Source organism: Schizophyllum commune, assembly GCF_000143185.2.
Source record: "Schizophyllum commune H4-8 unplaced genomic scaffold SCHCOscaffold_1, whole genome shotgun sequence".
Classification (NCBI taxonomy): Eukaryota; Fungi; Basidiomycota; class Agaricomycetes; order Agaricales; family Schizophyllaceae; genus Schizophyllum; species Schizophyllum commune.
The window spans coordinates 3,583,831-3,606,100 of NW_026089538.1; the positions used below are offsets into that span (position 1 = coordinate 3,583,831).

A 22,270-nucleotide genomic window follows, 5' to 3' on the forward strand; every position below is an offset into this window, starting at 1 on the left:
GCTTCGTCCAAAAAGCGGTACGAGTTGGTGAGGTCAAGCTCTTCTTGCTCGTCCCAAAGAATCCCCCCACCCCCTTCTACCAATGACTATGCTGATCAGGTGGAGGTAAATAGCAGCAGTATACATTGACTACGGCGCCCTCCGCAGCGGCATCTGTTGAGAAATCGGAGTGCGAGTTTGATTTCATCATTTGTCGAGCTCGTGCCCTCCCCCCTCCTCCCCCCCTACTCCACTCTCCCGCCGCTCAGACCGCGGGTTGGCTCAGCGAAACGACTTTCAATTACTATGAATACCTACAATGGGACTTTACGCGATGCTATCTATTGAACGACGGCGTATATTCACCGTAAACATCCCCCCACCCTCCCCCCTCCCCGTCGCGCTACCCTCCGCAACGACGGCTCGCCCCCACCGTCTCCCAACTTCGTCGTTCCGCTTCACAACTCTGTATCGAGCGCCGCACATTCAAAAAGGGGCAATGAACTGTTCACTAAGATTGCAGTAAAGCTACAGAAGGGGTGGGGGGGACATAAGTACGAAGCCAGCGTATGCTACAGGATGGGGGCGAGTCTGGGGGTTGGGAGAGGCAATGAAGCGACAATTGGTGGGCCGAGGGTCAACGGCAGAGCGAATGAAAAGGCAGTCCGTGTAGCCAGAAGTAACACCCCCTCACGCCCCATAAACCTGGTAATCATACTCGACCTCCTTCCCCCAAAACCCTGGATCGCACGCCCCCACCTCAATCGCACCCGTCCCGCCCAAGTTCAGCGGCTTCACGTCCCCCGTCCCCGCCTTCCCCCACTTCGCGTACCCGCCCGCATTGGGCTTCCCGCCCGACATGAACGCCGTGTACCGCGCCTGCACCTCCTTCGTCAGCGCGGACTGCGTGGAACTGGGGCTCGGCGTCGTCCCGAAGACGATGTAGATGTCGTCCTCGTGGCAGACGAGGCCGCCCGAGGCGCACTGGGTGACGCCGGAGTTGCTGGGGTACGTCGCGCCGCGCGTGTAGACGCCCACGTACGCATTCGCCCCCGCGCCGGCCCACAGCCTCGCGAGCGACCACGCGGGGCAGCGCCAGACCGAGTCCGTGCCGAGCTTCTCGAGCACGGGGCGGATATCGCTGACGCCCTCCGTCGAGTAGTACGTCGAGTTTTCGAGCGTCTCCGTGCGGTCGTCGCCGTAGCTGGCAGCCGCGATGTTGAAGAAGTACTCCGCGCCCAGGGCGGGCATGTTGCCGTAGATCGTGGGCGCGGCCTCGTTCGCGACGGTGGTGAGGAGGAGCGGCTTGGAGACGGCGGGGAAGGGCGAGGACGTGAGGTCGAGCGCGGAGGTGATGAGCGCGCCGTCGTGCACGGGGCGCATGGGGGCGAACTGGGTCGCCGAGGGGTCGAGGTTGTACGCGTCAGAGAAGAGGGAGGCGGAGGCGTCGAGGATGGCGGAGAGGGAGAGGGCGGAGGTGCACGATTCGGAGCCGTCGGCGCAGTTGATGAGGCCGTTGAAGTGCGACTGCAGGGTGGATTGGGTGCTGGGGGTGAGGAAGCCGTAGTCCTGGCAACGGAGGTGAGTACAGAGACAATAACGTGGGAGAGCGAGACCGAGCACTCACAATTGTGTCGCTCTGCAGAATGGCCGACTCGAACAGGCTGTCTGCAGACGGCGTGGCGAGCAGCGCGCGAATCATGTTCGCTCCGCTGCTTTGGCCGGCGAGCGTGATCTTCGAGCTGCCGCCGAAAGAGGATACGACGCTCTGCACGAACTTCATGGCGTTCATGACATCCTGCACGGCGAGGTTGGTGCTTCCATCAGGCGCCATAAACCCGAGGGCACCGAGACGATATTGGACGACTGCGACGATAGAGCCGGTTGCAATGGCAAGCTTGGACCCGTCGAGGCCGTCGTTGCTCGCCGAGCCAACGTAGAAGGAGCCGCCGTGAACCCTAAGAAATGATTAGTCGACAGATGTAGAAGGGCGAGAGGGGGGCGCCGGCCATACCACATAAGCGTCGGTACACCGCCCCAGATAGAGAGGTTAGGGGGCACGTAGAGGATCATGGACAGACAGTCTTCAGAGTACTCGGATTCGTCCATGTTGGGCTGCGGACACGCCTTGGGTGTAGCTGTCGCATCGTCCGCGCCATTCCTGTATCGCATCAGCATATGTGGCGGACGAGGACGATCGAAGACGTACGGGAGCTCCCACTTGTCTACCACGCTCGATGTCTTCCACCTATCCGCATTCGCGTACTTGACGGGGAAGCGGTACGCCCCGTCGCTCGTGAGGCTGCCCACAGCAGTCCCAAGCGAAGTCACGATGGTCAGGGGGTCCGCACGAGTCTGCTCGCAGCCATACGAGAAGAACGGGATGCCGCAGAGGAACCCGGACTTGCTCGACCGCGCGATCGGCGATGCCGCGACGAGGGGGGCGAGCAGCGCAACGAGCAGGAGGAGGGGGGACATCATCGCTGTACGAGCAGCGGGCATACGCAGGCCCGCAGTCGTCTACGGCGCGCGAGTGGGAATCTGAGAGGCGGAGTCGCATGGACGTTCCGCCAAATAGAGCCGCCCCATTGTTCCCCAATCGCCCGCGGTGGCTTGAGGTAGGTGGTCGATGTAGACTGCAGTCGGTCTCGCATCTCGATTTGCTTCCGGACGTGCTCACTCCCCCAAAGAAGGACGAAGGACCGCGCCCGCCGCGTTGTCGCCGCCGCGTGATGGTGTCACGGGGGCGGGTCACGGTTCGACTTTGGGTGCGCGGGTGCGCGGGTGCGATGGCGGGTGTCGCTGGGCTCTGCGCGCGCTCCGACCTCGAATCGTCGCAAGCAGAGGTGGATGCGAGCCGTCTGCGCGAGTCTGGGCGAAAAACGTGCCCGACGGTATTGGAGCGTTACGCAAGTTGATCTACATAGTCGTTTTGCTATGAGATATATCGAACCCGGCTCTCTAATCCTTTGTGAGCGGGTGCGCGCGCTGTGAATTTGGGTGGACGGGTTTGGAGGGGCTCTCGACCAGGCTGTCTGCTTTTTGGGGCCTCAGTCAGCGGCAGCAATCCGCTACAAGCCCTCCCTCAACTCGAACTCGCCCAGCGGCAAAGTCCGGCGGTGGAGCCCGCAGTAGCAGACTTGCTGAGCATTCACTGGCACCACCTTCGATTACGTTCAACTACAAGTTGGGGGTTTCAGGTCAGCCTCAGGCTTCGAGTTGTGGTACGAGATTGCATGCCAAGGTAAAGTGACTGGAAAGGCATTCATTTCAAAGCACGGAGAATACGAGCTACAGACTACTACACTACAGAACTTGTATGCGGGGAAGGCCTCGAAATACAGAAAGCACTGATCAGCTCGCGGTAGAGGCGAGAGAAAGCAGGTTGGAGCGAGCAGACTGAGAGGGGGAGCGAGTCTAGAGACGAGAGGCAGAAAGAGCTCAATTCAAGGCGGGAGTGAACAGCGGGACGAGGTATGAAGAAGCTGGTCCGAGCGAGGGGAGCCGGATGAGAAGCAATTAGTAGACGAAGCACATCAAAGCAAGCAGGCTACTCACCTCGAGTCAGGCTTGGGGACGAGCGCGTGTCGTCGCACACGGAGCCGGGACCTTGAGCGTCGTCGGCGGACGGCTAAGTCCGAAGGGAAATCGAAATCGGCGTTCGAGGGCTTAAAGTCGCCGTCGAAGCCCTGAGCTCGTTGTCGAAGTCCTGAGCTCGTTGTCGAAGTTCTGAGCTCGTCGTCCTAAGCTCGAACCAGTCGCCCAAAGGCCCAAAGTCGCCGAGGTCTTCGTGCGAAGGCTTCAAGTCGGGCTTGGAGCTGCACGTCGAAAGCAAGAAGGCCGTCTTGGGGGTGGTCGGCGGAACGCGAAATCCGGAGAGAAAATGTTTTTGCCGCGTTTGGGCGTGAAGTCGGGCGGAGTCGGAGGCGTAAGGCGCAAAGTCGGATGTAAGAGCATGTCGGGGAGGTTTTCCGTGCGACGGGGAGGTTGTCAGCGCGTCGTCAAGGTCCCTCGCCCGCTCTGAAGCTGTTGGTCGAGCTGAAACAGTACGCCCATTCCTACTACCTCACGCTGTTCGGCGGACGGCCAAATCCGAAGAGAAACTGAGTTCCTCGCTTGAGGGCTCGTAGTCGGGTTTGGGGAGGTCGTGAGGGATTGGCGGACGCGTATACCACTTGTAAAAGTCGTTGGTGTGCTCTCAGAGTCTTCGGCGCGCTCGAAAGTCGGCGGTCGAAAGCGATGTCGGACGTCAAAGTCGGGGTCGCAGGCAACTGGACTCGATGCTAGGGCCTCCTGTGTCTTCAGATCGTGCGTCGCTCGTTTCCAGCGCGGTGGGTGGTAGTCGGCGGACGCCCAAATCCGGGGAGAAAAGATAGAAAGCAGAAAAAAGAAGTGAGAGGCGAAGGATGCCCCAGCGCTGCTGCCACACCTCGACCTCGGTTTCCCGGGCTCGAGAATCGCAAGGGGCCGGGGCGCGACAGCAGCGAGCGTAAACGTGATGGCGGTGGGAAGCAACCGCCACGCCGCCCGCCTCGGGGATATCACTCTTTCGCGTGCCATCATCACATTCCCACCGTAGGTTCCCCTTCCCCCTCATCTCCCCCCGCCCATCGTCCTCGACAAAACGCTCGGATGGGTGAGGTAATGGCTTCCCCAGACTCGGCGAAACCGAAAATACCTTATCCTGGACTTTCCCCGTGGGAAACGGCCAGAATCTGTGCTTTCTCGTTCTCTGCCTCCTCCTGCTCGCGTCCCCCGCCGCCTCAACGGACACCAACGCCAGAACAGCCGTCGCCCGCCTTCAGGACATCTATAGACGACCTCTGAGGCTACCCCTAACCGCACTCTACCCTCTGTAATCCCTTACCTACCCGCATATACTCTCCTCCCCTCTGTTCCGCCTCTCCCGCTCGCTCCAATCTTCCAGCTCCTCTTGAGCTCGTTCTCGCCCCAGAAACGCCGTCAAACAGGGGCTGTGGAGCACCACGTGTCTGATACGCGAGCTGCGCACCCGGTCGGCCAATGGTAGGTCGGATATTCGCCCGTTTTTACGGCTTTTACGCCGCGCCCCGTTACTGACTGTGGGGCATTGAAAGTGAATATAAGCCAGGTGAGTTTGGACTAGAGAGCATCAGTCCCCACCCATCTCTTCTCCTATGCACTCCACTCTCCAGTTCCTTCCCTCCCCGCCTTTCTATTCCCTTCATTCTCTTCACTCCATTCCTATCCTTTTCATTCATCTCGTCGCATCCTGTCTAATCGAGTCGTACCCGATATATATCTCTTCCCCGACCTCTTACTGTACTAATCCACCCCATTCTATGCCTGAATAAGGTGCGCACTCGCTGTTTCCAATCACTTGCTATCTAACCACTGACCTCGCTTTTCCAGCCCTTTCCCGCGATTCCAAGCGGTTTACATGACGGGGTAAGCCCCATCTTCAATGATTTCTCACCTTTACTGACGTCGTACTACAGACGTCCGCCATCTTCGCCTGTCCCACCACTCATTACGCTGGTCGACGTCAATTTCGGATTCGCCATCCTGCTGAATGGTGAGCGGTACGACTCGTACTGCTACTGCGCTTTACTAAATTTCAGCTTCTTTACCTCAGGCTCGACATCCCTGAGCCTCTCGCTGGTCAGCATTAGCATTCGCGTCCTCGCTGCATCCATTCAGGTGCGTGGGGCTTCATTTCGGTCCAACTGACTCGTCTCACGAATTTTCAGATCACTACTTTTTGTCTCCTACCGCCGCGACCACCCGACTACTGGACCAGGTAAGCATCGCAGTATCCGTCTATCTACGATACTGACCCTTTCCCCCACGACAGCCTTGCCCCGCGTCCTCCGACTGTCGATGCAGTCAGTCCCGACTTGGTACTCGAGGTGGATTGCCACGATTTCTACGGCCCCCAACCCCTTCTCTGACCTCACACCCAGCCTGCCCGTCCAGCACGTTCCTCGACGACCTCGGGACGCGTCGCCAAACGCGGCGGCGACCTCGGCACGGTTTCATCGCGCCTCGTGCTGCGACCAGCTTTGATCTCGCCGCGACGCGTGCCCCGCCACGCGAGCTCGGGACCGTCGTCCACGCGCTCGGAGTGTTCCGCCACCGCTCGTGTACTCGGCGACTGCCGTCGCGGCTAGCGAGCGCGCTGTTGACATTGGTGAGCACGAGCATCTCGACGTCGAGGAAATCGACTGACCCCGACTTCAGAAACGTGCCCCTCGACGAGCAGAGCGTCAGGGAATGATGTCGCGACCTACGCCACACGACCGACGCGTGAAACCCATAGGCGGTGAGTACACGTCCATTCGTTGGATTTTCACCGGCTGACCCGTTGCATGCGATGCATAGGGACTCCCCACGATGCCGGGAACGTGCGCCGGCCGATGGGGCCTTGTCGACGATGACCCGCGGCACCCGCCGTCACTGTCGCTGCGGCACGCCGGCCCTAACTCCCCCCACAAAGTCAGCAACCCTACCGCACCCATGCTCTGAATTCGATGTGCCCGACCTCGGGAGATCCCTCGATGATTGCCTCGACCGAGCCAGCTCGATTGCGAACTGCCGCGAGGCAATACAAGCGTGAGCACATCGTCATCTCCCTGTATTTGTACAGTCATGCTCACTGTCGGCACATTTCCTAGTTCACTCGGCTCGTCTCGAGCTCGCAGAGAGGAGGGAATCATCAGGCATGACCTGAAAGTTTCTCCTCTGCTGCTGTTGGCTTCACTAGGTCAGTCCAATCCAGTGATTTTCGCATATCCTACGACTTATACGTTCCCAGAATCAATTGAGAGCGCGGTATACGCTCCCTCGCCTCTATATCGGTGAGTCTATGCGTGAGTGGCTCGATCAGACTTACTGACCATTTGTGTGAAGCCCGAGACGCTGCCTGGATGAAATGGTGAGTTCAACATGTCCGTGACCTCGTTGAGATGCTGACCGGATTGTAGGACACATATATGACGCCTTTGACGCGCCATGAAGGTCTATGCGGGACTGTACAAAGGTGAGGCAAGCTCGTCGTGCACTACATGAGTTACTAACCTGTCAATTTCATTCAGGACGCGCTCGAAGTCGCTGAGACGAGCGGAAGATAACTGGACGACGCGGGGAGTCATTGACGACTATAGGGGAACCTATGCGCGCGCGGGATACGCCTGAAAGGTGCCGGGCGGGTGCGACGAAATTTTGTATTCAGGTGCGCTTGCTTCATGATCTCGCTGTGAATTGCCACTGACCCTCGCTTTGTTCTAGCTCGATTGGACTTACACGAGCGCTTACGACACCCTTGACCACATTCCAAGGCGCCGGGAAGGTGGGACTCGAGATAGAACAAGGAGATTCTTGTTGAAGGTACGATTTGCTGCAATTTTCGACCAAAATTATCGCTGACCTTCTTTCGAAGCAGCCGCGACATTGCTCCTCCACCCTCGCTACGACCTCTGGCTTACGCGTCGGCCCCCCACGCCTCTGAGGTAAGGGGAAACCATGCCCAAATGCGACCAGACCCACCACTAACCCTAAGCCTAGATCACACACTCATTCGACAAGTTTTTGACTAGGTTCCTTGTTGGTGAGTTCTATGTTCATGGGATGGCGATGTATGGCTAATTCAACGCTTGATATAAGGAGTGCATGCGCAGGGATGACCAGAAGGCAGCGTGAAGCGCTGCCCCTTTGTTCAACTCGACCGAGTAAGTCCTTAACTTTTCGCTCGTCTCGGCCTTCACTAACTCCTTTACAGGCGGTATCTACGACTTTCTATGTCGCAGCGGCTCGCCAATGCGTTTGAGCACCACCCCCAGGCGCGGGGGAGGCGCTGACAGTCCATCTGAAGGGTGGATATCGAGATTGAGGTGAGTTAGGCGCTTAGAACTCGCTCTGATGGATCGCTCACCTTGATCTGTAGCTTGTCCATGACGCGGATGCGCACGAATATGCATTCCGCACATCGTAGAGGTCTAGCTCAGCCAGAGAGAGCGTGGGGAGGGGTCTTTGAATGCGATCTCGTTGTTCTCAGGGTGAGTTTGCTCATTTTCCCTTACTGTCGATGCTCACTCGTATCTCTGGGTATTCCAGCGATCCAGCTCGTCTTAAGGACGCTAGCAAACGTTTGCGATGCGCGCCGGGAAGCGCCGATGCGTTCGCGATGGTGAGTGCGTTTGTAAGGTGAGGAGGGGAACGTTCGCTCGTCGCCTCCTCCCCAGCTTCTCAAGCGCGCGAGTGTCCCTCATTTGCGTTATGCTATTTCATGTTAACTAGGGCAAGGTGCGCGCATGTCCTCCGACGCGGGAGGGGTGGTTTTTAGGCGCTTGTTTCGTTGTTTTGCTCGTGAGCTGACTTTCCTGTGCTTATGCGCCAATTCTGGCTGCCACAAGGTCAGAATCAGCGCTCTTTTGTGATCTACGACGACCTAACATCCTTCTAGTGCTATCCCTGTGTGGAGGACTCGCCTGCTACGATGCATGCTTCGAGGTGAGCTTCAACTCATGATGGGCTGAACTGAGCCAAATTCGGCGCTTCTGCGCGTATTTCTCCGCGCCCGACGCTGCGTTTCCGAGGTGAGTACTGCAATCTGAATTTTAAGCACATCGCCTAACGACGTACCTCAATTCCCGCTCCTTCATTCTCGAGCTCGACACAAGTTGGATGAGCAATTGAGTAGCTTCTTTGTGTACATTCGCTCGTATGTACTTGTATTAGGTAGATTTGTGAATGGAATGTCTTGCACGATGTCCCGAGTGTGTGAGTGAGTCGGCAGAGCGCGAGGCTTTGTCCAAAAAGCGGTACGAGTTGGTGAGGTCAAGCTCTTCTTGCTCGTCCCAAAGAATCCCCCCACCCCCCCTTCTACCAATGACTATGCTGATGAAGCGGGGGTATATAACAGCAGTATACGTTGACTACGGCGCCCTCCGCAGCGGCATCTGTTGAGAAATCGGAGTGCGAGTTTGTTTTTATTATTTGTCGAGCTCGTGCCCTCCCCCCTACTCCCCCCCTACTCCACTCCCCCGCCGCTCAGACCGCGGTTTGGCTCAGCGAAACAACTTTCAATTGCTCTGAATACCTACTACAGGACTATACGCGACGCTATCTAATTAACAACGGCGGCTATTCGCTGTAAACATCCCCCCACCCTCCCCCCCTCCCCGTCGCGCTACCCTCCGCCTCCACACGCCGATGGCTCGCCCCCACCCTCTCTCAGCTCCCTCGTTCCACCTCTCATCTCTCTATCGAGCGCCGCACATTCACAATAGAGCAATGAACAATTCACTGAGATTGCAGTAAAGCTACAGAAGGGGTGGGAGGGACATAAGTACGAAGCCGGCGTATGCTACAAGATGGGGGCGAGTCTGGGGGTTGGGAGAGGCAATGAAGCGACAATGAGTGGGCCGAGGGTCAACGGCAGAGCGAATGAAAAGGCAGTCCGTGTAGACAGAAATAACACCCCCTCACGCCCCATAAACCTGGTAATCATACTCCACCTCCTTCCCCCAAAACCCTGGATCGCACGCCCCCACCTCAATCGCACTCGTCCCGCCCAAGTTCAGCGGCTTCACGTCCCCCGTACCCGCCTTCCCCCACTTCGCGTACCCACCCGCATTGGGCTTCCCGCCCGACATGAACGCCTTGTACCGCGCCTGCACCTCCCTCGTCAGCGCGGACTGCGCGGAACTGGGGTTCGGCGTCGTCCCGAAGACGATGTAGATGTCGTCCTCGTGGCAGACGAGGCCGCCCGAGGCGCACTGCGAGACGCCGGAGTTGCTGGGGTACGTCGCGCCGTGGGTGTAGACGCCCACGTAGGCGCTCGCCCCCGCGCCGGCCCACAGCCTCGCGAGCGACCACGCGGGGCAGCGCCAGATCGAGTCCGTGCCGAGCGTCTCGAGCACGGGGCGGATATCGCTGACGCCGTCCGTCGAGTAGTACGTCGAGTTCTCGAGCGTCTCCGTGCGGTCGTCGCCGTAGCTCGCAGCCGCGATGTTGAAGAAGTACTCCGCGCCCAGGGCGGGCATGTTGCCGTAGATCGTGGGCGCGGCCTCGTTGGCGACGGTGGTCAGTAGAATGGGCTTGGAGACGGCGGGGAAGGGCGAGGATGTAAGGTCGAGCGCGGAGGTGATGAGGGCGCCATCGCGGACGGGGCGCATGGGGGCGAACTGGGTTGCGGAAGGGTCGAGGCTGTACGCGTCGGCGAAGAGGGAGGACGAGGCGTCGAGGATGGTCGAGAGGGAGAGGGCGGAGGTGCACGATTCGGAGCCGTCGGCGCAGTTGATGAGGCCGTTGAAGTGCGACTGCAGGGTGGATTGGGTGCTGGGGGTGAGGAAGCCGTAGTCCTAGCAACGGAGGTGAGTACAGAGACAATAACGTGGGAGAGCGAGACTGAGCACTCACAATTGTGTCGCTCTGAAGAATGGCTGACTCGAATAGGTCGTCTGCAGACGGTGTGGCGAGCAGTGCGCGAATCATGTTCGCCCCGCTGCTCTGGCCGGAGAGCGTGATCTTCGAGTTGCCGCCGAAGGAAGAGACGACGCCCTGTACGAACTTCATGGCGTTCATGACATCCTGCACGGCGAGGTTGGTGCTATCATCAGGCGCCATAAACCCGAGGGCACCGAGACGGTACTGCACGACTGCGACGATAGAGCCAGTTGCAATGGCAAGCTTGGACCCGTCGAGGCCGTCGTTGCTCGCCGAGCCAACGTAGAAGGAGCCGCCGTGAACCCTACGAAATGATTAGTCGACAGATGTAGAAGGGCGAGAGGGGGGCCATACCACATAAGCGTCGGTACACCGCCCCAGACCGAGAGGTTAGGGGGCACGTAGAGGATCATGGACAGACAGTCTTCAGAGTACTCGGAGTCGTCCATGTTGGGCTGCGGACACGCCTTGGGTGTGGCCGTCGCATCGTCCGCGCCGTTCCTATATCGCATCAGCATATGTGGCGGACATGAACGATCGAGGACGTACGGGAGCTCCCAGTTGTCCACCACGCTCGATGTCTTCCACCTATCCGCATTCGCGTACTTGACGGGGAAGCGATACGCCCCATCGCTCGTCAGACTACCCACAGCAGTCCCCAGCGAAGTCACGATGGTCAGGGGGTCCGCACGAGTCTGCTCGCAGCCGTACGAGAAGAACGGGATGCCGCAGAGGAATCCGGACTTGTTCGACCGCGCGATCGGCGATGCTGCGACGAGGGGGGCGAGCAGCGCAACGAGCAGGAGGAGGGGGAACATGGTTGCTGTACGAGCAGCGGGAATACGCAGGCCCGCAGTTATATACGGCGCACGGCCGGAGTCAATCAAGGAACCGGGATGGGCGATTTCGGGACCAGGACCGGAGAGAAGCAGAGTTCGAAGCAGGGCGATAATGAGTGGAAGGAGAAGCGAGTGGGAATCTCAGAGGCGGAGTCGCATGGACGTTCCGGCCAACATGCAGAAAATAGCGCCAAATACAGCCGTCCCATTGTTCCCCAATTGCACGCGGTGCCTCGAGGTGCCCCGTGGCTGGCAATCTCCGCGGGCCTGATCTGATAGCACGAGGCGCGGCGCCTCAATCCCCTCGAGCAGACGAGCAGTAGGAAGCAGATTCCGGGGCGGACGATGGTGCCAAGAACATGTTAGGAGCCACGGAACACTGCTGCATAACTTCCCACCTTATTGTCCAGCGCTTATTGTCAAGACAAGTATCCAGGAGACGAAGAGCCCGTGCATAAGTTACGGTGAGTATCCACCGTGTGGTGTCGCACTCGCCATGTAAAAGCAGGGACGGGGTAATTCAATATTGATATATGGAGGCGAGAAGCCTTGTCTGCCTCCAATCAGTCCCAACAAAAGGCCATCTCGATATGGCTCCCGGAATGATATGCCGCTCAAGAAGAGGATGTTGGTCACCCACGGATACTGGGGCCCGTGAAGGCTCGCGAATCCGCAGAGCGAGCGCAATTCCTTTCGAAACGCGAGGCACCCCCTGGCACCCCTTAGCGAACAAGGATGCCCAAATCGGGAGCAAGTACGCGGAACCAAACCATATCTCGCGTGCGTCAGGCGTGCACTCAACGTGCCTCAACATGCGTATCTGACTTCTCGTATTCTTGTTCCGTCCCATTTGGGCGCGTACCTCAGCGGTACTCAGTCTGCCCTTCCGCCGCCTTCGAAGTGCCCCTCGACAACCATCCGAATGTCACTCGGTAGCCATCCGAGGGTTCTCAGCCGCCCAATTACCCTCGCCGGTCCTCTGTGCCCCTCTATAGCCTTCTATGTCCCTCGGACTCCCTTCGGCACCCTTCGTATAGCGATCTCCACGCGCGACGCCTACGAAAGAACCAGGCATGGGCGGCTCTTACGGCCCTTGCCTTGTGGTAGATCTCCCGCCGGCACTTCCATCCCTTAGGTCCCTTTTCGGCGCCCCAGAGATCGCGTCGGTACCTCTCAACAACCCCGGCGGCGTCCCTCGCGGGTGCCACAAACCCATCGGACGCGTTCATTGTGCCGAATCGAGCACCTCCGTCGGTCGTGGGTACTCTTTTTGGGCGTAAACTGCAAATTCTACGAAGGGCTAGCCTTGCCGGTTACAACTTTGAGGACGAGGGAGCCCCGTCAATCCCCTCAAAGATATCGAAGTTCCTTTCTAGTCGGATGCGGGTCGTGTTCTGTGAGGGCGTCGTTCGTCAGCATTCTCTGCCTATCCCTCTTTCGTCCCAACCAGATTCCAAACCAGAAAAAGAATGAAGAAGTATCACACTCACCCCACCCTTCGCAAACCTCACCACGGCCCGATGCCGCCTGCCTCTCGGCCCGCCCCGCGCCTCGTCGCCCTCGTAGGTGAGGACGGTCTCTCCCTCTTCCACACTACTTTTCGGATGAGAGGCGTCGTTTGCATTCAACCGCCGGGGATTGATAGCCATACGGCCGAAGGGGCCGCGGGCGAGGCGTTCGATTTTGGATCGAGCGTCGACGGCTTGGGCTATCCTGATGTCAGCAGGAGTCCCTTGAATAGGAACTGGTGTTATGCTCACCATCGCCCCCACCGAATATCCCCGCCAATGTTGTCAGGATATAAAACTGCGGCGGCATGAACGAGATCCTCCCCGCCTCAAACTCAGCGAGCGCGTCCGCGGGGCGCACGAAGCGCGCGGAGATGACTTCTTGGCCGCCGTCGGGCGTCGGAATCTGCTCTTGTTTGTCGCCGGCGGTGAAGGTCGTCGATGATGAGACGGAGGGGAGGAAGGCGAGGAAGAACTTGGTGCGGAAGCGTCTGCGGGGACAGGTGTGAGTTCTCCTTGGTCGTGGTATTTTTCCCGCTTCTTCCTGCCGCAATGCTCCTTGCAGCGCTGCATGATGTGCTCGCCTTCGATCGACCTGGCCGCACTTCAACTCACCTCGGCTGCTCCACCGGGGTCACCCACTCCGTGAACGGTAACAGCGCGTCTACGTCCGCTCGCAATCCCTCTTTAGCGAGGAAGTCGGAGAAGCTGGTCCGCTGGGCGTGAATGGCGCGGCGGGCTTCTTCCAAAACAGACGCCGGAGGTGATGTACTGGGGCCTGACGGTGCAGAGTTTGTCCTCTCGTCCTCGAAGGAGGAGCAAAGGGCGTACTAGTGGACGGAGATGCGAGCAGGAGACCAGACTCCTCAAAGGTTTCTCGGATCGCAGTCATGGCGAGCGAGTCGCCGTCCTGCGCGGGGTCGAGGTTGCCTCCGGGGAAGACCTGTAGGAGAAAGATGAGAAAGTGTAGGGAGGTTACAGCAAATCAGGGGGTAGTTGTGGTCGAGATGTAGAAAAGGGAGGGTCAAGGGATACGAGCACATTTATTCAGATTGTTTAATCGAAGTTACCCAGCACTGAGGATGGTCGGACTTACATGCACCCCAGCGAAGGATCTCGTCTTGGGATTGCGCTGAACAAGCAGTACTTCATTGCGCGCATTAATCACAGCGATGCTTGCTGAGGGGCGAGGCTCTGCAGGTTCACGACCAGGACGAGGCATGTCGGTTGAGTAGAGACGACGTGAGTGACGGCCGAAGTAGGCTGCAGGATTGGGGTAGTGGTAGACGATATAACGGTCTGCGAGCCGCGCGAGGCTAGTCTGCCGTGGTGAGAGGAGAATTCCAAGACGAGGAGGTACTATTCGTAGCATGTGTATAGAGCAAAGCAGAGACCGGGCTCTGTTAACCCGGATTACCGTGCAACAGAGCGGGAACGCGAGCACGGGACCAGATATGAGACTGAATGCCTATCGAGACGCGCTTTAAGTTGGTCGAGTGAATCGAGCGATCTGCGCGAGGTTGACGCGGGAGAACCTGGACTGGACCAAGAGCATAAAGGCAAGAGACGCTTGGGCGCTAGTAACGAACGCATGACCGCCCAGGACAACACGCGGTGGCGCGGGGTCCGGGCCGCAAACGGGCGCCTCTTGCATCCCACCCCCATCGTCATTCATCTACTTGCATCTTTACCTTTTCCTACTCAATAAACCTCCCCACCATGTCCTACATAGCGAGCACGTCGAACGTGTCGGGCTCGGCGAGCTTGACGGTGCCGGACGCAGCGAGCGCCTCGACGAGCGTCGCGCCCGAAAGCCTGCCTGCCAACATGATCTCGCTCCCATTCACTTGGTCCGGCAAGCCCTTCGCGGTGGAGGTGGCTGAGAATGATCGGTGTGTGGGGTACCGTAGCTGCTGCTTTGGTTGAGAAGACTGACATGGGACTCGTTTGGCCAGAGTCATCGACCTGCAGTACGCGCTCCAGAAGCTGACGCGCGTGCCGCCCGCGAGGCAGAAGCTCCTGGGGCTTGTGAAGGGCAAGCTGCCGCCTAGAGACGCGTTCATGTGCGTGTTGGCACGGTGTCGGGTGTGCTCTGAGTCGTTGACCTTGGCGTCACCATAGCAAGGACCTTAAGCTCGCAAAGAAGTTCACCTTGGTCGGTACCGTCGAAGGCGAAGAGCTCTCCGCCCCTCCAGGTGCGTGTGGCTTCCCCAACTCTTTATGTGGCACCGACTCACATCTCCTACCTACCCCCCTTTCATTGTTCACCACTCTTGCACCCCCATGCCGATCCTCCTATCTATCTGTATTGCTCCCTCAACAGAGGAATCCGACCAAAAGGACTCCGAAAGCGACGTCGACCTCGCCGACCTCATCAAGAACAACGACCTCGTCACCGCGCTCGTGAACGACATTGCGAACCGGCAGAACGTCGAGAACGCGACGAAGAACCTGAGCGTGAACGTCATCCATCCGCTTAGGGAGGGGAAGAAGTTGTTGGTGTTGGATATTGATTATAGTGAGCGTTCATGGGCGCGTTGGTATACTGCAGCAAAATTGATTGCCTTGCAAGCCATTGTCGACACTAAGCCCCTCACTTCCGGCAGCTTACCACCAGAGGAGTGCGCGAGACCGGGTCTACATGCCTTTCTGGAGGCCGTGTATCCGTATTATGACAGTGAGTCTGAGAGACGACCTTACCGTGGCCCCGGAGGGTATGCTAATGCTCGAGTATAGTCTGCATATGGTCGCAAACCAGCTGGATCTGGCTAGAAACCAAACTCGTCGAATTGGGCATGGTCGGCGGGCATCGAAATTACCAGGTACGAAGTTTCTTCTGTTGTCTGCATTCTCAACCACCTCACTGATTGTTGCTTTTCTTGCCCTTCTCATCCTCTCTTTTCCTCGTCCGTTTGTTACACCCACTGTCCAGATCTCATTCGGTGACCTCCTGCCCCTCTATCAACTTCCTTTCACTCGCTAACCTCGCCCTCTACAAAGTCCTTGACAAGACGTGTATGTTTACCGTGAAGAGTGTGCGTGACAACAAGCCCTGGGAGCACTCGGTGAAGGCACTGCAGATCATCTGGAATCACTTCCCGCAATTGTAAGTCCTCGACTTGGTTTTCATTGCGAGAACAGATGCTGACTGTATTTTTGAAGTAATGCATCGAACACCGTGCATGTTGATGATTTGGTGTGTATTCCCTTTACGCGCATTCCTTCTCCATTTCACCGTCGTCTCATCGGTCTCATGCTCACTTCACCCCAAAGAGCCGTAACTTTGCCCTCAACCCAAAGGAAGGTATCAAAATACGTGCCTTCAAGCACGCCGCATCGCAAGAAGCGCGACAAGATACAGAACTCTTCAAGCTCGCCGCTTACTTGGTACATGTGGGGCAGGCGCCGGACTTGAGAGCGTTCAGTCACAAGGTGCGTTGTGGATATTCTGTCCTTGCGGCGACTCCGGTGAACGGCCAGTGTGGCTAACACGAGGCGTGCAGGACTGGAAAGTGACGGCGAAGCGGTTGAGGACGAGGTCTTGATATGAGACAAGGGACCGTACAGACACTGCAGACATGGGCTATACACAGCGCTCGGGTGTAACGGCTGCAGTTGGAGTGGGGGTTTGATGATGACGATGAGCACGACCTTCCGCCTTTCTTCTTTTTTACATGTAACGGTGGCTGAGGACCCGCCGACACGGAATATAGAGACCGCCTCGAACGTCGAGCTTGGTGCTTCGTGCCCCCTGCAGGCGCTGTGCCGGCCGCGGGCTACAACTCTATACACTCGCGCGCGACCGGCGTCGCGCCACTGGTGCTTCCGGCGCTCCTCGTGTCGAGGAGGGGCAGCGCGCGTCATGCGCTTATTGGCTGCGAATTCTAAGAATGGCCCGTGCCTATAAATACGCCCTTGCTATATAGCGCGCGTCACTCGAAAGCGGGACGGTGTTGGCAGATAGCCTGCTCTGACACCTTTTCCTCGTCCCTTTCGTGAACGTGAAGTAGTTTGGACATGTCGACGCCAGCTGGAGAGAGGTTCAAGAATATCGTGCGTGGCCATCTACGTTAAGGGACGCGGGAAGGGTGTGCTGACGCGCTGTTGTGCAGGTCCGCGATGCAATGAAGCAGTGGAAGAGCGAGAAGGAGTCGGAGGCTCATCGGGTACGTCGAACGAGTTGTCTCAAGCAGTTGGAAGACGCAGTGCTCATTTCCCTCGCCCGCAGATCTTCCGATCCTCCGCGGGACACCAAGCCAGGAGCATCCTCCCCCAGACCGTGAACCCGGTACTTTCTCCCCACACCTACACACCCTTTCTTGCCTTAACATCGCCCTAGGATGAAGAAACCGTTCCAGGCATCGTTCACCCTGGCAGCACGGGCGTCATCTACTGCTCCGACCGTGCCATGGCGAACGGCTTCAGTTACGCCGCGCAGCACGAGTGGGCGAATTTGGGGCAGGGCGCGCCCGAGGTCGGCCCCATCCCCGGCGCGCGCGACCGTCCGACCGAGATCAGCGTGCCGCTGGACTCCCTCGAGTACGCGCCCACCACTGGTGTCAAGGGTGCGTTGTTTCGACTTTCATCGCCACTTTCCCCCACCCATCGCGGACCTGCCTAAATCCATCGCGATCAGTTGGAGTCGCAACTGAGGTCCCCTGCTTCTCACGTGATCGTATACTGAATTGTATTCGCTCGCAGATCTGCGCACGGCGGTGGCGAACCTGTACAACGAGACGTACAGGAAGGGCAAGGCGAGCCAGTACACGCACGAGAATGTGTGCATCGTCCCCGGTGGGCGTGCGGGCCTGTCGCGCGTGGCGAGCGTGGTCGGCGACGTGTACTGCGTGAGTTGAGAGCGATTGACGTGCGAGGTGATAACGAGGCTTATATGCCATGTCCAGTCTTACCAAGTCCCGGACTACACGGCGTATGATCAGGTCCTGGCGGCCTTCCGTCGTTTGGTGCCGATTCCTACAATGTGCGTCTTCCCTTCGAATTTCTGGAGCTACTCAGACTTACATGAGTCCACAGCTTGGATCCGAACGTAGGTCACGACCATTTGCGATCGGTACTCGATGCTGACTGTAGGTCAGAACAAATACGAGTTCGACACTCTCCACACTAGGGTAGGTATAGCGAACTGCAATGGATAGGTCGAGGCTGACACCGATCACAGAAAGACGTCGAGCACCAGGGCGTTGCCGTCGTGCTCCTATCCAATCCGCGCAACCCTACTGGTCAGGTCATCAAGTACGTTTTTCATAAATCATCACTCTAGAGGCTGACTGACGGATCGTAGGGGCGACAAGCTGAAAGAGCTCGTAAGCCTCAGCCGTGAGGGAAGCACGCTCATCCTTGATGAGGTAGATAAATTTCACGAGGACTGTGGTTATCACTCACGCAGGTGTCATCAGTTCTACTCCTGGTACATCTACCCTGAAGAGGGTGAAGAATTTGGCCAGTCAGTTTCGTCTGCAGAGGTAAGCAATGGGCACTTTGGTAGGCCTGAGTCTCGTCTAATAGTTCTTTCAGTACATCGAAGACGTCAACGAGGACTCCGTGATCATCATCGACGGCCTGACGAAGGTGCGTACGAACGCCCGCTTGCATTTAATCACTAAAGTTGCGTGCAGAACTGGCGCCTCCCGGGCTGGCGTGTCTGCTGGGTTGTGGGCCCCAAGAACCTCATTACTGCCCTATCGCAGTCCGGTCGGTAGTCTATCAATCGTCTCCTGCGCGAAGCTCACTCTTGACACAGGTTCCTTCCTTGACGGTGGCGCGAACCACCCGTATGTCCAATCCACGCACCATGGCAGAGTCCACCTCTGACCCCACTCTAGCCTCCAACTCGCCGCCATCCCCATGCTTGAGCCCAGCCGCGTCCGCGAAGAAAAGATCGCCCTCCAAAAGCACTTCAAAGCCAAGCGCGACCACGTCCTCGCCCGGCTCACCGACCTCGGGCTCACCGTCCGCGTCCCTCCCACCTCCACCTTCTACATCTGGCTCGACCTGACGAATCTGCCGCCGCCCCTGAACAACGGGCTGACGTTCTTCGAGGAACTGCTGAAGGAGAAGACGATTGTGATCCCGGGGATATTCTTCGATATCAATCCGGCGCATAGGAGGAATTTGTTCAAGAGTCCGTGTCATGAGTTTGTGAGGATTTCGTTTGGGCCGCCGATTGAGGATTTGGATATGGGTGAGTGGATTTTTTGGGGGGAGAGGTGGTGCAGCGAAGGGGATATAATGGCTGATTTGTGGCACAGGGCTGGACGCGATGGCGAGGGTGTTAGAGAAGGCGAAGAAGCAGGGCATGAGCGGCTTTGGCGAGGGCTACAAGCAGGTGAGCATTTTCAATGATTGTTCCGCGAGTGATGTTGCTCACGAGCGTGACAGAGCCCGGAGGCGCCAGTGGATGACCACATCTAAGGAGTTGCTTGACGAATGAGATACGAATTTACGAGTTATACCCACGAGCACAGTGAAGAATAGATAAATGTATGATCTTGTGCTACCGACCATGCGACCCCATGAACCTCCGAGAAAGCAAAAGAGACGCTTGCGGATGGCCTGGGTGATGCAGCAGCCCAAGCCGAACGGAAAACATACGAAGAGACGACGAGATTATTTATACATTGTGTGCCCTCTAGGGACGACAGAAGACAGCGGCTGACTACGATACAAGGATAGTACAAAGCTACATAGGTCAATTCTTAGTCCCATAATCAGAAGAGGGGGAAACGTCTACAAAAGCGTCTCTCCTGTACGGGTGGTTAGAGGTAGAAGGTAGAAAAGGTAGTGGAAGAACAAACCAAGCGCAGCACGCGCGAGCGAGCACCCAACGGCGACAGTCGCCTTCACACCCTCGGGGTCCGCGAGAGACGGGTTCACCTCCTGTCGAGGCATGAGAACTGTCGCAGGAGTATGAGATTGAAAGCCTACCATGATATCCAGCGCGACAAGCAGGCCAGTCTCATAAACCGCCTCGCAAATGTAGTGCCCCTCGCGGAAAGTCAACCCCCCACGCACCGGCGTACCCGTCGACGGCGTCACAGTCGGGTCCAGCGCGTCCACGTCGAAGCTCAAATGGATAGGCCGATCCCGGCTCGGGTTGACGTGGTCGAGCGCCATCTCGACGACCTTGCCGATGCCGTACTTGTCGACCTCGTGCATGGAGAAGGCTTTGATGTTGTTGTCCTTGAGGATCTTCTTCTCGCCGGCGTCGACGTCGCGGAGGCCGATGTACACGAGGCGGTTGGCTTTGAGGAGGGGCTTGACCCAGGCGAATTCGGGGACCTTGCTGCCGATGCCGAGGAGGAAGGAGACGGGCATGCCGTGGATGTTGCCTGAGAGAAGTCAAGCGTGGGCAGGTGTGCTTATGGGGGATAACATACCAGAGTCGGTGGTGTCCGGGGTGTTGATGTCTGCATGGGCGTCTATCCAGACGACGCAGGCATCTGGGTGGGTGCTGGATGGATGGTCAGTAAATGTTCACAGCTTGTGCACGGGCTGCTAACCTCAAAGTGCCTGAGATGGTGCCCATAGCCTGCACATGCTGTTAGTCAATGTGCTTCGCTGGCTAGTAGCACGCGCACCAAGCTGTGGTCGCCTCCGAGAGTCACGGGAAGCTCGCCCGCCTTGACGTGTTCGCCGACGACCTTGGCCACGGACTCGCAGACACGCGACACAAGACGCGGGTTCTTGAGCTTGCCGATGGGCGGATCGCTGGCAGCGTTGATGCTCTCAAACTGGTGGTGGCCATCGAACTTGACCTTCCATCCCAACTCAGTGAGCTGATCTATGAGGCCTGCTTCGACGAGATGAATGGGTCCCTTGTCCACACCGGGCTTGCCCTAGGCGAGTGTGAGGAGATTAGATCTCATAGAAGCGCAGGATGGCGCACCTGGCCGCCCATGAAGGGGCATCCGACGATCTAGGGACGCGCGCATCGTCAGCAGGACAGACGCGATCGAGAGTGGACGGGCGCTTACGGCCGCGGTCTTGGGGTTCGGGATGAAGCGAGACTGGGACGCAGACATTTCTTCGTGTAATTGCAAGGTCGAGGTGGGAGAAGGAAGGAAGAGACGAAAATAAGCGCTGGCCGGGCGCCTATAAGTATAAATCAGATGGGCAAGCGCACACAGGAGCGTCCGGTGGCGCCGCGGGTAGGCGGGCCCACGTGCTCCATCGGACCCGCGTCGGACTTCGTGCGCGTGCAAATTTGTCACCAAGTTCAACTTGCCCTCGAACCGTCACGCCGCGGCCTCTGCTCTGCGTCAGGATGGCTCTCCCTCCCATACTGTACCACCACTTCCGGGTGCCCCTCCCATATGCTCAGACGCTCGCCCTGCAGGAGAGGATACACCAAATACAGCTAGCGGCTCGGCGCACCGGATCTCACAAGGATATCCTCCTCCTCCTGCAGCACCGTCCCGTGTACACGGCCGGCCGAAGACAAACAGAGGATGCTGTGGCCGCAGAGCGCCGCCGGCTAACCGACATGGGGGCTGACTTCGTTACCACACAACGAGGGGGACAATTGACGTACCACGGGCCTGGCCAAATTGTTGGCTACCCTCTCATCGACACTGGGAGGTGGTCTCCTGCTATGGGCGTGCGGGATTACGTCTGTCGTATGCAGAAGTTTATTGGCCTGCACCTTCGCGAGGCGCATGGTCTACAACCCTCTCCATCCGACAACACGGGCGTCTTCCTCAGTCCCACCGAGAAGATCGCGAGCATAGGTGTGCAGGTCCGCCATCGATTGACGTCGCATGGATTTGCGATGAACGTCACGCGCGAACCGCTGGCGTGGTTTGACCAAGTCGTCGCGTGCGGTCTGGAGGACGTCAAGGCGGTCAGCATCTCGACTGCGACTGGCAAGGAGGTCAGCGTCGACGAGGAAATCTCCGGCCTGGTCTCTCGCTTCGGACAGCTATATGAGAGGGATATGGTCGCCCTCGACGCGCCCAAAGAGGGCGAGATAGGAGAGGCTATATTAGCGTTAGAACAAGAAGCGCACTCTCTTGGATCTTGGGCGACTGCCCCGCGCATGTGAGCCGTACTCATCATTAATTCCAGTCACAAACCCTATGTAAGAGTTTCGCCTACTCTCACCCTTTCTTTCTGACTCACGCTCACAGAATATCATATACATTGCATTAATCCAGCACAAATAGCATGTTCACGGATAGCTTTGGATCAAGCGGACCTCTAGCCATATTATTCACAGATTGGACTACCTCACGGACCACCTGAACATGTCTGCTTGAAAAATGTTAGGTTCTCGCAAATGCGCTCACAAGGTTCGAGAATCAGAGATAGTCGTACGGCTTGGCGGTTCTCCAACTTTACAGGCGCGAGGACGACCGTTGTTGGGGTCTGCTCGCTTACGCGGACTCAACTGCGCTTCCTTCGTTCTATCCTGTGATGGCTTCTCTGTTGTCTTCTGATCAGCTTAGGTGGCAGGCTATTGCAGCGCAAGCATCTCTGTCGCCTCAGAGCCTTTCTAGTCTT

General features: G+C 57.9%; 11 protein-coding genes across 11 annotated transcripts; 5 read left to right on the plus strand and 6 right to left on the minus strand.

Annotated features, from left to right (window-relative positions):
* Positions 1 to 258: 258 nt before the first annotated feature.
* SCHCODRAFT_02563280 (alpha/beta-hydrolase) lies at positions 259 to 2,847 on the minus strand. Its single transcript, XM_050343776.1, has 4 exons — positions 2,189 to 2,847; positions 1,994 to 2,140; positions 1,607 to 1,937; positions 259 to 1,548 (listed from the first exon to the last, which is right to left on the minus strand). Exons 1-4 carry the CDS (start codon positions 2,479 to 2,481, stop codon positions 670 to 672), a joined length of 1,650 nt encoding a protein of 549 aa, XP_050203108.1. The 5' UTR covers positions 2,482 to 2,847; the 3' UTR covers positions 259 to 669.
* A 689-nt stretch (positions 2,848 to 3,536) lies between these two features.
* On the minus strand, positions 3,537 to 4,477 carry SCHCODRAFT_02710728 (uncharacterized protein; the record flags this gene model as incomplete). Its single annotated transcript, XM_050347039.1, has 1 exon — positions 3,537 to 4,477. A coding segment is annotated over one exon (508 nt), but the record flags the coding sequence as incomplete, so codon positions are not given.
* On the minus strand, positions 3,611 to 3,949 carry SCHCODRAFT_02481845 (uncharacterized protein; the record flags this gene model as incomplete). The annotated part of the gene is made up of 1 exon (XM_050342805.1): positions 3,611 to 3,949. A coding segment is annotated over one exon (339 nt), but the record flags the coding sequence as incomplete, so codon positions are not given.
* Positions 4,478 to 5,398: 921 nt separating the features above from the next.
* On the plus strand, positions 5,399 to 8,088 carry SCHCODRAFT_0105050 (uncharacterized protein; the record flags this gene model as incomplete). The annotated part of the gene is made up of 18 exons (XM_050340930.1): positions 5,399 to 5,406; positions 5,457 to 5,533; positions 5,594 to 5,662; positions 5,711 to 5,758; positions 5,813 to 5,858; positions 5,935 to 6,148; positions 6,199 to 6,280; positions 6,340 to 6,362; positions 6,455 to 6,570; positions 6,633 to 6,721; positions 6,773 to 6,815; positions 6,868 to 6,892; positions 6,942 to 6,997; positions 7,400 to 7,466; positions 7,522 to 7,564; positions 7,736 to 7,847; positions 7,901 to 8,012; positions 8,071 to 8,088. 18 exons carry the CDS (start codon positions 5,399 to 5,401, stop codon positions 8,086 to 8,088), a joined length of 1,248 nt encoding a protein of 415 aa, XP_050203111.1.
* Positions 8,089 to 9,121: 1,033 nt separating this feature from the next.
* Positions 9,122 to 11,246, minus strand: SCHCODRAFT_02526695 (alpha/beta-hydrolase). Its single transcript, XM_050343516.1, has 3 exons — positions 10,759 to 11,246; positions 10,378 to 10,708; positions 9,122 to 10,319 (listed from the first exon to the last, which is right to left on the minus strand). The coding sequence occupies exons 1-3, from the start codon at positions 11,220 to 11,222 to the stop codon at positions 9,441 to 9,443; spliced, it is 1,674 nt and encodes a 557-aa protein (XP_050203112.1). The 5' UTR covers positions 11,223 to 11,246; the 3' UTR covers positions 9,122 to 9,440.
* An 834-nt stretch (positions 11,247 to 12,080) lies between these two features.
* Positions 12,081 to 12,430, plus strand: SCHCODRAFT_02608138 (uncharacterized protein). Its single transcript, XM_050344294.1, has one exon. The coding sequence runs from the start codon at positions 12,166 to 12,168 to the stop codon at positions 12,376 to 12,378; it is 213 nt and encodes a 70-aa protein (XP_050203113.1). The 5' UTR covers positions 12,081 to 12,165; the 3' UTR covers positions 12,379 to 12,430.
* A 70-nt stretch (positions 12,431 to 12,500) lies between these two features.
* Positions 12,501 to 14,106, minus strand: SCHCODRAFT_02608140 (uncharacterized protein). Its single transcript, XM_050344295.1, has 6 exons — positions 13,848 to 14,106; positions 13,583 to 13,694; positions 13,367 to 13,529; positions 13,004 to 13,242; positions 12,734 to 12,951; positions 12,501 to 12,637 (listed from the first exon to the last, which is right to left on the minus strand). The coding sequence occupies exons 1-6, from the start codon at positions 13,971 to 13,973 to the stop codon at positions 12,557 to 12,559; spliced, it is 939 nt and encodes a 312-aa protein (XP_050203114.1). The 5' UTR covers positions 13,974 to 14,106; the 3' UTR covers positions 12,501 to 12,556.
* Positions 14,107 to 14,396: 290 nt separating this feature from the next.
* SCHCODRAFT_02608143 (HAD-superfamily subfamily IIID h) lies at positions 14,397 to 16,528 on the plus strand. The gene is made up of 11 exons (XM_003035653.2): positions 14,397 to 14,643; positions 14,707 to 14,814; positions 14,873 to 14,946; positions 15,075 to 15,269; positions 15,324 to 15,428; positions 15,488 to 15,573; positions 15,684 to 15,693; positions 15,752 to 15,857; positions 15,914 to 15,947; positions 16,025 to 16,183; positions 16,255 to 16,528. Exons 1-11 carry the CDS (start codon positions 14,471 to 14,473, stop codon positions 16,294 to 16,296), a joined length of 1,092 nt encoding a protein of 363 aa, XP_003035699.1. The 5' UTR covers positions 14,397 to 14,470; the 3' UTR covers positions 16,297 to 16,528.
* A 157-nt stretch (positions 16,529 to 16,685) lies between these two features.
* SCHCODRAFT_02608149 (PLP-dependent transferase) lies at positions 16,686 to 19,375 on the plus strand. The gene is made up of 17 exons (XM_050344296.1): positions 16,686 to 16,804; positions 16,864 to 16,917; positions 16,980 to 17,039; positions 17,091 to 17,316; positions 17,453 to 17,598; positions 17,656 to 17,732; positions 17,786 to 17,798; positions 17,848 to 17,880; positions 17,931 to 18,004; positions 18,054 to 18,117; positions 18,169 to 18,234; positions 18,287 to 18,340; positions 18,388 to 18,463; positions 18,513 to 18,543; positions 18,595 to 18,953; positions 19,021 to 19,097; positions 19,151 to 19,375. Exons 1-17 carry the CDS (start codon positions 16,769 to 16,771, stop codon positions 19,181 to 19,183), a joined length of 1,479 nt encoding a protein of 492 aa, XP_050203115.1. The 5' UTR covers positions 16,686 to 16,768; the 3' UTR covers positions 19,184 to 19,375.
* Positions 19,364 to 20,874, minus strand: SCHCODRAFT_02608151 (Ureohydrolase). The gene is made up of 8 exons (XM_003034804.2): positions 20,746 to 20,874; positions 20,658 to 20,687; positions 20,350 to 20,607; positions 20,272 to 20,300; positions 20,149 to 20,222; positions 19,697 to 20,100; positions 19,567 to 19,648; positions 19,364 to 19,515 (listed from the first exon to the last, which is right to left on the minus strand). Exons 1-8 carry the CDS (start codon positions 20,791 to 20,793, stop codon positions 19,499 to 19,501), a joined length of 942 nt encoding a protein of 313 aa, XP_003034850.1. The 5' UTR covers positions 20,794 to 20,874; the 3' UTR covers positions 19,364 to 19,498.
* Positions 20,875 to 20,994: 120 nt separating this feature from the next.
* On the plus strand, positions 20,995 to 22,052 carry SCHCODRAFT_02608159 (lipoyltransferase). The gene is made up of 2 exons (XM_003035651.2): positions 20,995 to 21,848; positions 21,898 to 22,052. The coding sequence occupies exon 1, from the start codon at positions 21,036 to 21,038 to the stop codon at positions 21,810 to 21,812; it is 777 nt and encodes a 258-aa protein (XP_003035697.1). The 5' UTR covers positions 20,995 to 21,035; the 3' UTR covers positions 21,813 to 21,848; positions 21,898 to 22,052.
* Positions 22,053 to 22,270: the final 218 nt, after the last annotated feature.